At 35.2% G+C, this 13,534-nt stretch overlaps 1 protein-coding gene across 3 annotated transcripts in view; it reads right to left on the bottom strand.

The window, feature by feature from the left end:
- The window catches only part of LOC104898960 (metal tolerance protein 2), a 32,252-nt gene extending 23,645 nt beyond the window's left edge, over window positions 1-8,607 (bottom strand). The window contains exons 1-4 of one of the 3 annotated variants that reach the window (XM_048648036.2): window positions 7,982-8,607; window positions 5,409-5,478; window positions 4,341-4,438; window positions 2,282-2,427 (exon numbers count right to left, since the gene is read on the bottom strand). In XM_048648036.2, coding sequence (XP_048503993.1) covers window positions 2,282-2,427; window positions 4,341-4,438; window positions 5,409-5,478; window positions 7,982-8,362 — 695 coding nt within the window. In that variant the 5' untranslated portion in view covers window positions 8,363-8,607. The remainder of the gene's footprint in view (window positions 1-2,281; window positions 2,428-4,340; window positions 4,439-5,408; window positions 5,479-7,981) is intronic. The other 2 variants (XM_048648035.2, XM_010686101.4) reach the window with 2 other exon arrangements.
- Between the last annotated feature and the right edge of the window lie 4,927 nt (window positions 8,608-13,534).

Raw genomic sequence — 13,534 nt, 5'->3', positions numbered from 1 at the left:
CAAATGCCTTGTCATGCAATGATCATGGATGTGTGGAGTTAGGTGCGGTGGTTTGCACCCAAGTGGTCAACTGGGCCACGTTACATCAAGAAATTAAGAGTGATGCAGTTCTACAGACTCATGACTTGTAATACCCCGCTCCTCATCGGTTATTCCAAGTTTGTTGAAGGAATACCATGGCTCGACAATTGGGGGTCACTTGGGGACTTAAAGACATTTAGGATGTGTTGTGGCCAGGGATGAGGCATGATGTAACGACATATGTTTCCAAGTGTCCGGTTTGTCAACAACATAAAACTTCAAACCTTCACACGGCAGGTTTATTGCAGCCTATACCAATTCCAACATTGGTTTGGAATGAGATATCGATGGATTTCATCTAACGACTTCCTAATTCTAAAGGGAAGGATACGATACTAGTTGTGGTGGATCGCTTGCCGAAATATTCCCATTTGTGCCTCTTAAGCACCCTTTTACACCTCTTTCTGTGGCTGAATCTTTTGTGCGTGAGGTTATGAAGTTGCATGGGTTTCCTTCCATGATTGTCTCGGGACAGAACTTATATGAGCCGTTTTTGGAAGGAGTCATTTCGCTTACAAGGAACAAGTTTACACCGTAGCACCACTTACCACCCTCAATCGGAACAAGTATGTAGAGTCCTAATTACGTTGCTTTGCTTCAGGTAATCCTCGATGGGGTAAGTGGCCGAATTTGGTATAATACTTCTCCTCACTTGGCCACCAAAATGACTCCTTTCAAGGCATTATATGGGCAAGACCCTCCCCACATCATTCGCTTGGGCAAAGGACACACTCCGGTGGACAGTTTGGAGGAAATGTTGAGGGAGAGGGAAGCTATTTTGGATGAACTTCGCTTTAATCTCATCCAAGCCCAGCAGCGTATGAAGAAGAATGCTAATTTGAAGAGCAGAGAAGTAGAGTTTGAAGTGGGGGACAAAGTCTATCTTAAGCTTCAACCATATCATCAACAATCCTTGGCTCGCCTCCCTTTTGGCAAGCTGGCAGCTAGCTTTGATGGGCCTTTTACTGTTCAGAGGGTCGGGGAAGTGGCTTACAAATTGGACTTGCCATCTCACAGTAAGATACATCCAGTTTTTCACGTGTCACACCTCAAGAGGTCTTTGGGAGACAGTCCACAATCCACCCTAATGTCATCTCTTAGTGGGTAAACCTTTGGCACTCTTAGATGTGGATACAGTAGGCACAGGGCGTTCTGCAGTTAGTGAAGTATTGATTAAGTGGCAAGGAGAACTCCTGAGTTTGAGGCTACATGGAAAGAGTTCCATACTTCCATTCAATCCTATGGTGTTTTCCTCACTTTCACCTTCAGGACAAGGTGAGTGTTTGGGACCCGAGGTAGTGCAACATACCAGATTAGTGGGAGGCCTCCAATTGTACTTATGTAAGGCGTGGGAAAAGGAATATAATAGGGGAGAATGATGCACCTAACTGAAATTGCTTAGGAAAGGGGTGAGGTGGCTGAGGTGCGGAGCTGATGATAGGAAGAGGAGAATATTTCTGTTGTAGTGGGCTATAAAAAGAGGAGAGAAGAGAGAGAGAAATATCGAGAAAATTGTAGTGTGAATTAAGTTTTGTGGGAGAGTCTTGGCCTCTAGAATGCGATATTTATTGTGTAATTATTTTCTTGCTTTCAATCAAAATTTCTCTCTGGGTTGCTGAACTGGCCTTATTTCCTTGAGATTTCTTAGTTTGCAGCTTGTGTGAGTTGAAGAGCATCCAATTCATTACATATTGTCCCTTGTTTGGATATAACATGGAATTGTAAGGGTTCATTTTCCTTCCCCTTCAAAAGAAAGTCCCTCCAAAGTTGAGAAGATTTGGAAGGAAAACTTCACACTCACTCTTGTGTCCCCTTCCATTTCCTTCCATGCCCTACTTTTCCCTCTATCATTGTTATCCAACCAAAGTGTGAGTTACTTGGAAGTAAGTTAGTATAAACACATGTAGCTTAAATTGTTTATGTTCACGACAAACTATATAATCATTGTCACTATGGACAGCTCAAAATGGACAACGAGATACTCATTTGAGGTGGATGGGGTGCCTTGATTTACTTTGTCTCATCAATTTAATGACACAACATGAGGTCTGTTGTTGTAGAGCATTGTCACATAATTGAACATGCCTTTATGCCCATAAGCAAGAAGAAACCAGACAATAAAATGCAATAGGATAACAGAAAGTTAAAACAGCTACCATAGATTAAATTAGCCTCATAATTATAAAATATATATATATACCCTTCTTTTACAGCAATAGATAGAATGGCCATATTTAATGCTAAAAGTGGGTGCTCCATATCAATCTTATGGGAATGCCCATTATGATGGCCATGCTCATGCGTTAAGGAATGACTAACCACTTCAGGGGCTGCTGTAAACCAACCCTGCAGAGCAAGAAGATCATAATTTAATGAGGATCATGCAGCATTTGACAAATGGAGACGCATAATATAAACTCAGAGCCCAAGCCTCATAGTTAATGCATATCATTAACCTTTAAACTTCTAAGCATGATTATTAACTACAAAATGTTGGAAATTAAGAGTATCAAGAGAAAAGTAAAGCAAAGCGATTCTGACCATTAAAAAGAAATGTAAAAAAAGAGCAGCTGACAGGTCATCTCATAGTATAATACATCCTTAAGAAATTAAACACATAGCAGGCCCCCCAAAATTGGTTTTTCAGTCTCCAGAAGCGCAGCCTATAATGTGGCAATTTTCAAAATCCCCATGTGATGTCCATAACTGGCTGTTATGTGAGCAAGTGAACAATTAAAGACTTTTGCTAAATCCGATATGCAATACTGCTATATGATAATCATATTACAAAGATTGTTGCCTAAGAGTCAGAATTAACAAATTTCTAAAATTTCTGGATCTCTTTGTGTGATTATAATTTACTAGTTATAATGTATACTGTGAGTTACAATAACAAGGCCAAAATCCCCCAGAAATGTAAGGCAGTTAAGTGGGCTACATATTTGGACTGGCTTGACTATTGACACTTCGTAGAAACACCCTCACAAGGTATCCATCTCATAAATGTGTGCGTCCCGCATCCAGCATCCCATTAGAATATCAACTCTTGAAATCGTGTCCATTTCCATTGTCCTTAACGAAGAACAAGTTTTAGTTTATCGTAGGACTTACTTTGATGTCTTCTCAGTCTCTCATGGATCATTTTCGGATCCATTAGATTAATTTAGAGAGCTATAGAGAAAGTGAAAACATTATACCAGCAGCAAGCTACCAATGGCCATACATTTTGCAATCTTTGTGAGGCAAAGTGGCTTTTTGTGTTTATTTGTGGTGTTGTTCTATACTTCCATGTTGTTTCCAATCCTACTTTTTCAATGACTGAATGCTTCACATTTTCACCAGCTCCTTTTTTAAAAGCTGTCACATTAATGATTCAATTCATAAGTAAAACTTTTCCAGTAGCTAAGAATAAAGTATGAGAATTAGCCCTTTCCGAAAAGGTTAGATCACTTAAATTCTCAGCCTCAAGTTTATGAAATTATTATACTCTCTTCGTTTTTTGTTTTTTGTAGTTGGAACAATTTAACTATTGCCCTATGTATTACTGTCTCTATTCCTATTGCAAGTTGCAACATATCTTTTCATGATCAAACTTGACAAACTTTCACTGAAATTTATTCAAATGTAATCAAAATTAATTATCAAGTGAGATAGTGTTAGATCCGTTTCAATGTATATTTTCCAAATATCAACTTTTTATACATGTTTACTCATACGTAATTAACGATATTAATGGTTAAAGTTTGCACTAGAGTCCGTGAAAAAGATATGTTGCAAGTAAAAAAGAATGGAGGAAGTATATACAAACCTTGACTAGAAACTTTATACTAATATATCAAAACAAAATTTAGCATGTATGATGTTGGATTTAACTAAATGTGTATTTTAAAAAAAAAGTTCACTATCATTTCAACTAATAGCAAATTAAATTTTAGAGTTGGTCAAAGTTGTGTGTTGTCAAGCGTGAAAGTCAAAATATTGCAACTGAAAAAGTTGGCGTTTTGGGAAGGATTAGTTTCTTAGGAGTAACCTTTACCTACAATGATCGATCCCCTCAGGATTTACTTTACATCCTTGAGATGCCACAAGTCCAAAACCCATAAGGCCATAACCAATACCAAGATAACAGTGACTGTGAAAGGTGATTGCTATATCGTTCCATGTAATGAAAATGCAACTTCAAGCAATCTTAGACGCACATAGAAGAAAAGCTTGGGAGTGAAAAGACCGCATAAGGGGAGGAAAACAGTGGGTCCTACCAGCAAAATATCAGCAGCATGCCATGCAATACCTCCTGCAGTTACAAGGAGCATGCCAGAGATTCCTAGTGCTCCAAGTGTCTCAAATTTACCATGTCCTGCAACAATTACAGACAGAAAAATGAGGTCGAAAAATTCATCATGGCGAGGAAATAAAGTGATCTATCATATCAACAGAAAAAAAAAATTGAGCTCTTGAACTTTTCCATCCTACATTCCAATTAATGGTGAAAAACGTACGAGCAATTACTCTCAAGTCTAGTAACTTGACCGCATGGCCATAATTCTTGACGAGCTACTCCGTGTCCTGGATTTAAGTTTACATCTTCTAAATGGGATGTCCTACATTTAAGTTAATATATACTTATAATAAATTTTTCTCACTCCATTTTCTCTAAAGTTAGGACTTAGGACCCACAACCACCCACGTTTTTCTCTATCTTATAATATTTTAGATAAGAAATGGAAACCCTAAGGAAGGGAACTGTTGAACCCCTATGACAGAATGCCAAAAAGACTTCCTCACACAAACGAATGTGGTGAATAACAAAGCAAAATCTCATGATCTCTACTTCAACAACTAAATCTAAGAAAGAATAGCTGGTAGATATACAAACTTGACTAATGGCTAGTGGTAACTGGGAAGTATAAAAGGGAAAAGAGACACAACCATCAGTCCATTACAATTATGCGTATGACAATAAGGATTAACAAAAGCACATAAGTGCCAGATATTCATAAATCATAATGGACATGTGCTTCCTCTGTTTTTCTTTTAAGTGCACCATTTCGTTTTTCACGTTTGCCGAGACGCTTCTTTGAACTCCAATATCTCTAATTGCATATAAGGAAAAATTATAAAAATTTGATATTTGGAATCCTTGCATTGAGACAAATCTAACAAAACCCCACTTGACTATTTTTTTCTTATATAACAATGTAAGGTAGCTTAACGAAATTGGTTGATGAATAGTGCCAAAAACGAAACGGTGCATTTAAAAAAAACAGAGGAAGTATATAATATGGAACACACATTCAGGCACGCAAGAATCAAAATTCAAAACCAACCATATGGGTGTTCTTTATCTCTGGGTACTCTCGCAGCTTTAAATGAGAGTAAAGCAACACTGCTGAGAACCTGCAATGTAGTAATGATAGTCAAAGTACTTAAAACCATCATCAACAAATATAAGCCAAATTTCTAAATGATGGAGATTAACTATGCTAAAATTGAACAAATTATATTGAAAAGGAAGCTATTTGCAGATATCTATTTGTCTTCTTATTTCTGTTATCTCCCTTGACCCAAAACCAAAGACTGAAAAAATGAGGGCGGGGGTAGGATACCTCTTTGGCTAGTTTGTTTTTCCATACTCAAATTTATCAATGTAATCAACAATATCAAATAGGATTTATTGCAAACAGCATATATTAAGTGGGCTGCACCCATCACAAGGAGAGAGTTTTTCCTCACTTAGGGTAACTCTGAAATAAATTTACATCAAAATTACATCTAATCCAGCATTAATCGAGTCCAAAAGGCCAAAAGATGAGCATAGAGTATTGCAAAGTTAGTTTGAGTTAAAGTTTTTCTCACATTTCAACAAGTTCCAAGCAAAAATACAGCCTACAGATGGCACTAACTACAATCATAATTTAAATTATTAGTTCAGGTTATAGTTTTATACAGCCCCAACACAGGTGAAAGCATATTTGATGACTTGGAGAAGCAGACAAGACATTATCTAATTTCCCATGAAGGAACTGAGTGACTAAACTTATACATCTAACAGCTATACAAAACTCCCAGTTACCTCTCCACCAGAAACTCAGGTCATGGCATGTAAGCAGGACTTCCTTTCTGGTACAAACTAGAATTTTTTTGCACGCGATGCGTGCTTGAATTTTTTTCAAAACAAGAAACTCGATTTTCTCCAGCATAAGAGTCAAAAATTGAACATTAGACATACGAAGTATAATTATTTTTAGTTGCAAAATTTGATTGGTTTAGTTTCTGTTACTTAAGTCTCTCACCATTCTTTTCTTTTTTTTTTACTTTTCAAAGTTAAATCTATGAACAAAATAGAATTTTATTGAATTTATTTATGATTTCTAATATTATAATTTTTTAGTTGATTTTTGAATTAAGTACAGTACTTCATAAATTGTAAAGAAAGTGGACACTTTGATTTCAAGTCACTTTTTTCATAGATTATAGTTTGTAAGTGAATTTTTAAAATTTTGTAAAGTTTCCTCATTTTAGTGATTTGCATAACGTAAATTATGCAATTTTATGATTTTAGTTGACTTGTGAGTTAGTGTTATAATTATATTTTTGGTATTTTTGTTTGAAGCCCTCTTTAATTTGTAAGTGAATTTGTAATTTAGAACGGGAAGGGGGTAACGTAGTCTCTTCATCCGGGGACACCATAGCCCCCCCTTCCCTTATATAATAGAGATATGTTATACTTTAATTCTTGAATGATATTTTACATAAATCTTTTTACCTTGATAATTAATCGCTATTATATAATAGAAAAAGATAGGTCCAAATATATGTAAAAGTTTCATTATATATAGGAAACACTATAAAAAAGTAAATAATTTTTTCCATATTTAACTTCTAAATTTTGATTTCACTACAAATACACCTCTATTTTTATCATGACCCACCATTAATTATGAATGGTTCTTGAGAATAGTGATTTGTAAGTAAATTTTTTGTAAATGTTTTTGTATGTATTGACGTTCTAGGTCATAAGTTTTAGTTTGTATGTTAATTTTAAGTTTTAATAAAGTCTCTTGATTATTTGAGCGATTAACGTGATTTTCTCAATTGTATGAGTGACTTGTAAAGTTTCTTCTTTTAAGTGATTTGTGAGTGATTTGTGAGTGAGTGTTGTAAATTATTTTTGGTAGTTCTCTTTGAGTGTGGATTTTGATTTTGACATTCCTTTTGTAATTTAGAAAGGGAAGGGGGGTAAAATAGGCATTTCAAAAGAGGACGCCATTGCTCCCCCTTCCCTTATATAATAGAGATCTAGCTTAAAGTGCAAGTTTACATATAACAACAACCAGAGTAATTCCCAGCAGAATTCATAAAAGCGAAAAACGTACTCCCTCCGTCCTCAAATAAATCATTGTACTATTGTAGCATCACAAATTAAATTACACTGTGGAGAAACTAAAAATTTATATCAGAGTGACTTCCTTCTGGTACAAAACTTGCATATATCACTGCCATTTTTGGTGATTTTTGTGAAAATCACTTCCCAAAAACCCCTTTTTATTTTCTAAAATACCCAAAACCTCCCTTATTTATCCATAATTACAAAAATCACCACCAATTTCTGCACTATGATCACATGTCCAATATAAACTAGGCAAAAAGAGTAAACAACCCCCTTCACCAAATTGTTTCTCAACACTAAACATGCATATTACCAACACCAAACTGCTAAGTAACCAATTGAAGTGTATAGCATAAAACTTTGAATGATACTTAACACAACAAGCTACATTTCCTCTACTTTTATTGTTTCATTTGTCATAGAAACGATTTCTTACGATGGTTCATGTTAGCCTACAACAAATCATTTTGTGACTCGGACACAAACAAAGAAGTAATTATGAAATATTACCACGTCAGAGAGAGAATGAGCAGCATCAGCAATGATGGCAGTGCTACCAGATAAGTAACCTGTGAGGGCTTTACCGGCAGTCAAGCCAATATCAGCAGCAAGTCCCAGCTTAAATATGTTCTCACTCTCCTTGTTAGACCCTTTATGTGGGCCATGATGGTGATGGTGATGGTGATGATGTGAATGACCAAAATGCCAGCGCTTGAAATTGTTGTAATGTGGTGGGTTTGTTATGATATTATAATTATTGGAGGAGTGATTAATTTCTTGCAATTGGGTAGTTAAAGATTGGGCAATGATCGATTTTTTATGAGTTGTTGAATAAATTCTTGAGAGGTATGGCTTGTAAATGGTATTCAAATCTGAGAATCTGAACCCCATGAATTATAGATTGAATCACTTTTCTTTCTGGTAAGAGATGGAAGGTTTAGGTACTAGTCAGTTTTGAAGAAGAGGGACAGAAAAGTTGCTCGAACTGTAACACAAAGGAATGTTTGGAGATCTCCCCCGCCGTATGGCACTGGCCGTGCGCCCGTCTCTTATTCGTGAAATCGAGCCAACCCTCACCCGGACTAAAAACAGACTCAATCTAAGAATTGAACATAGTTTTTAGTGGCAAGGGTTCGGCGAAATAATAGGAAAGATAATTTTACTATATTTTTGCTAAAGAACAGGACCTATAACAAGAGCAGTGCGTTTTGTGTGTGGCTGGCCATACGCGAATTACAAGTGTGGTCGTGCACGTGACACCGTCAATCCGTTAGCTCATTTTCAAATGATCATATCTCACACGTTTCTCATTAAAATCGAGATTTTGACCAGGCGTTAGAAAGCTATCAAGCCAAATTTTCATCTCCAACTTGAATCTTCCCAAAATATTAAGTGTGTTGTGATATATGACATTTTGAAGTTCGCCTTTATACACAAACCCTTATGAACAAATGGAGTTACCCTTATGAATAAATGAAGTTACTCTTCTGAACAAATGGAGTTACTTGTAAGATTATGTGGTTACTTTTAACAATAAAAGAGTATACCTCCTATAAATAAATGTAATTACTCTTATAAGCAAAATGGGATTAGCTATGTGAACAAAATAGGGTTACTCATATGATTAAATGAGTTTACTATTATGAATAAATTGAAATCCCACAAGCTAGTCCTAACACCAACTCAAATTGAAATCTCAAACACAAACTTAATTTTGACTTTGATATTCACTTCTTGAACATAATTTTCATGTTTCTCATCAATTTGCTCTTTCTTTCTTTTTCTTCAATGGAAATCCAAATGAAACAAAAAGAGCTTTCTTTCTCCTATTTCCTTTTGTTTTCATATCTCGCAAATTTCTTCAACTTTTGCAATTATACACGCACATTAACTCACTTTCAACAAAAGACTTAGTATCAAAACAACTCAACTCAACACAAACTAGACATGTACTCTACTTTGGGAAAGTTTGGCCATGACTTATTATGAGAGTTAAGCAAAAATAGGATCGAAAGGCTCAAATGGGTTGATAAGCGAATAATTATACTGGAATAAAAGGCTTTTTAGCTTTGAAACTCCTAATTCCAGCCAAATGAAACGCGCTAAAGTATCCTTCTATTGGCTCGGTCATATGCAATCTTGGGGAGCTAAAATGCAAGTCACGAGTTAGACGATCAATGGTGAGGGTTGTCAATGAGAGTACGAGATTCGTGGCTCTCCTTCGGAGTTCATCACACAAGGGACAAGGCAATCCAATCAACCAACTCGTCTAATTTTAAAAAGACTCTACGAAAAGTTATCTTTCTCAAATATCACTTAAAGTCACAACAAGGCTTCTAAAACCATCAAGTCAAGTGCAAGGAAGGTCTTCCAATCAAGTTATGAACACTCTTAGCAACACATCATGCATACAACCAAACTAATCTAAATGCAAAAAAAACAAATAGAAAAAATAATTAAACAAAAAGAAAATCTTTTTGTTAGTTTTTTTTTCTTATGCAAACCTACATGTATATACACTAATATAAACCTAATTACAAAGAGGGGGAAGAAAATGTTCAGATAGAGTGAACACATGCTAACTCCCCCAAGCTTAATACAAACTCTGTCCTCGGGGTTGACAAGCAAAGAGAAAGTAATAAACTCCTATTTATAAGATCCTATACTCCTAAACCCTACACCTACTAGAATTAAAGAAACTAACAACCTTTCTAGTAATAACAACTAGGTTTTTTGTAACAAATAGTATATCTATCTAAGTTTCCTAAATACATTAAACTAATAAATAGAAAATACTACTCCCTCCGTTTCATTTTAACTGTTACACTTTGATATTTTACACTATTAATTCACAAATTTCACTTTGACCATCATTTGTGATTTATACGCGGATGAAAATATAGTCATGTAGGATCTTGTCAGATTCATCATAACATGTATTTTATTAATATGTACTTTTTATAATTTTTATAAATATAAAACTAAAGATATATGTCCTCAAAGTTTTGCATTAACATGCGTGAAAAGTGTAAGTATGTTGAGTAAAATGAAACGGAGGGAGTATGAAACTAGGAAATTGAAATATTCCACAAAGAGGAAACAAAAACTAAAACAAATAAAACAAGTCATAAGCTTCACGTCTTGTATTTGCGGTTGGCAGCATACAAACCACTCCATAACCATTTGACAGACCAAGTACTAAAAACGCAGACCACTTGACAGACCACCTTCTGAACTTGGTTCATTTACTTTATACATGCTCGAACACCATAATCGACCACTATCACTAGTAGAATAAACGCTTATTGTTGCGGTCAAAAAGTGGCCTATTGCGGCGGTTTTGACCGCGCATCAATTAAGGGGGCAGCAATAGGTAATTATTATATTGCTGCGGTTTTAAACCGCAACAATATTTGATCATATTGCTGTGGTTTCTACTCAAAACCGCAACAATATATATTTTTTTAATATAAAAAATACAGGTCTATTGCTGCGGTTTCTTCCCAAAACCGTAGCAATAGACGCAGGGCATGTAAAAAAAAAAATTCATTTCTCAAGACTAATTTTTTTGTAATTATAGTACAATTATAATATGAACATAGCTATAACAATCCACTCTTATGAACACCCAATACAAAAGAGACATAAAACTAGAGTAAAAAATTAAAAAAACTGAAATAAAAAGACTAAGAAATAAATTAAAATTAAAACTAAAACATAAGAACCTGATCCAATGAAAAAACTAAGAAACTAATGATGAAAAAACTAAGAAACTGAGATCTGGGAACAGACATTAAATACATTAATAACAAACATGATCTTTGGGCTTTATGGTGAACGGACGAGCCACAGACGAGCGACGAGCTTTATGGTGAACGGAGTGAACAAACACATCTGGACGGGCTTTATGGTGAAAGGACGAGCGATGAGATGACGTGTATGAACGGAGTGAAGATTTTGAGTCTGAGAGAACAAACAGGTTTTGAGACGACGAACGGAAAGAAGATTTTGAGTGAACAAACAGATTTTGAGACGACGAACGTGTGTGAACGGAGTGAACAGATCTGGACGAACGAAGTGTGAGAAGACGAACAGATCGAGGACAAACGAGGTGTAGATTTTGAGTCTGAAAGAATTGTGAGAATACGAACGCGTGAGAACACAAACGGTTGATGTTCAAGCAGGAGAGGAAGCTGCGGGAGACGAACATCATGTCGTGTATAAGAATCGCCGGCGATGACATGGCCAACAATAACGACCGAATGAAGCGATGACAATCGCCAGTTGATTGGTGGAGATGGGAGATCGAGTGTGAGGAGAGAGAGAGGGAGATAATGGAGATGGGAGATCGAGTAGTGTGAGGAGAGAGAGTGGGGGAGAAAAATGCGTGAATTAAGATAAAAATATTAATATAAGGGAACACATGATTTAAACATGATCCAACTCAACAAATATAAATATTAATTCCCCCATGTGAATTAATAAATAAAGTTCTCAACCAACATGCTTGCATCAATATTCCATACAAACATGATATTCAACTCATAATTAAATCTCATACTTAACATGTTCGCACACAAGCATAAAACATCAATCATAATAGAAATCATATATGAACTTACAAAGTTCCTATACATGATACTACAACTTTTCCTGTAATCCCCCATAATTTTGAAGGATTTTATAAATATATTTTAGCATTGATATATTTATATTTAAATATAAGTTGGTTTTAAATGATTTGATTATTTAAAGAAGGTTGACTATTATAAAAGTCAAATGAAATTGTTAAGGATTTAAGAAAATTAAAAATATTTTAGTTAAGCATGCTTTGATAAATGTTTTAAATACTAATTTATTTTGGAAAAGAAGTCTAAGTGGATTTGAGGAACCCAATTTTAAGTAGATTAGGAAAAATGAGAGTTATTTTGATGTTAGGAGTTCTAATTTATTTATCCTATTCATCATCAATTTTAATTGAGCCCAATCTCCTTTTCCTAAGCCCAAAAGGAAGTCTTCTTATAAATATCTTAATACCCAATTATTTTACCCCACACAAAGATTATTTTCTCTCTCTTATCTCTCAGAAACTCACGGCGAACATTCTCTTCCTCTTCTCACATTTTTCTTTCGGTTTTTCTTCTTTCGAGTTCTCTTCTTCTCCAAGTAACGTTTCTTCTTCAACAAGAAACGTCACAAAGCCTTCAATTTTTCACGTGGGGCGTCGTTGCTGCTGCTACATGACCTGTTTTCCGGCACTTCTTTCATTCTTTCCTTGGTTCTTTGCTTTGTTGGTTAATTTCTTTTCTTCTTCCTCAAGTTTACATTAAAGACTATGTTTTTATGCTTTATTTTAATGCTAATCATGATTATTGATTTTAATTTATTGTTTTAATAAATATTCTTGATCATGTATATTATAAGAATAAAAATTCAGATTTGTTTATTATTGTTATATTGAAGTTTTAATCATTAAAGCATGGATTTTTTGGGTGTTAATTATTAGAAAATCATTGTTGTACACTATGAGATTGGTTTAGATTATGAATTTAAATGGGCAATGGACTTTACTGAGGTGGCAACAACTTTTCTTGATTTTTACAAGTCCTTGCTGGGTCGTGATAACTCAATGAGGAAGGTAGAAACTACAATCATTGCTAGAGGGAGTATACTTACTAAGAATCAGCAGCAGCAACTAGTTCTTAGCTTTATTGCGGATGAGATCAAAAGTGTAGTATTCTTTATACTAGATGACAAGACCCTGGTATTGATGGTTATTCCAGTAATTTCTTCAAGAAAAGCTAGCATATCATTGGGTTAAGTATCACCGAGGCTGTCACAAATCTCTTCAGGAGTGGTAAATTGCTAAAGGAAATCAATGACATTGCCATTACATTGATTCTTAAAATCAAATGCCCCGCTTCAGTTGGTGATTTTAGGCTTGTTGCCTGCTGTTCTATACTATACAAAGTCATCACCAAATTAATTGGCTCCAAATTAAGCAAGGTACTCCCTAAGATAGTTTCACAATTATAGGGAGCTTTTATCAACGGTAGAAATATC

Source organism: Beta vulgaris, chromosome 7 (assembly GCF_026745355.1).
Source record: "Beta vulgaris subsp. vulgaris cultivar EL10 chromosome 7, EL10.2, whole genome shotgun sequence".
Taxonomy (NCBI): Eukaryota; Viridiplantae; Streptophyta; class Magnoliopsida; order Caryophyllales; family Amaranthaceae; genus Beta; species Beta vulgaris.
Note: the sequence above shows the minus strand (reverse complement) of the source record. Positions and strands in the feature narration are given on the sequence as shown.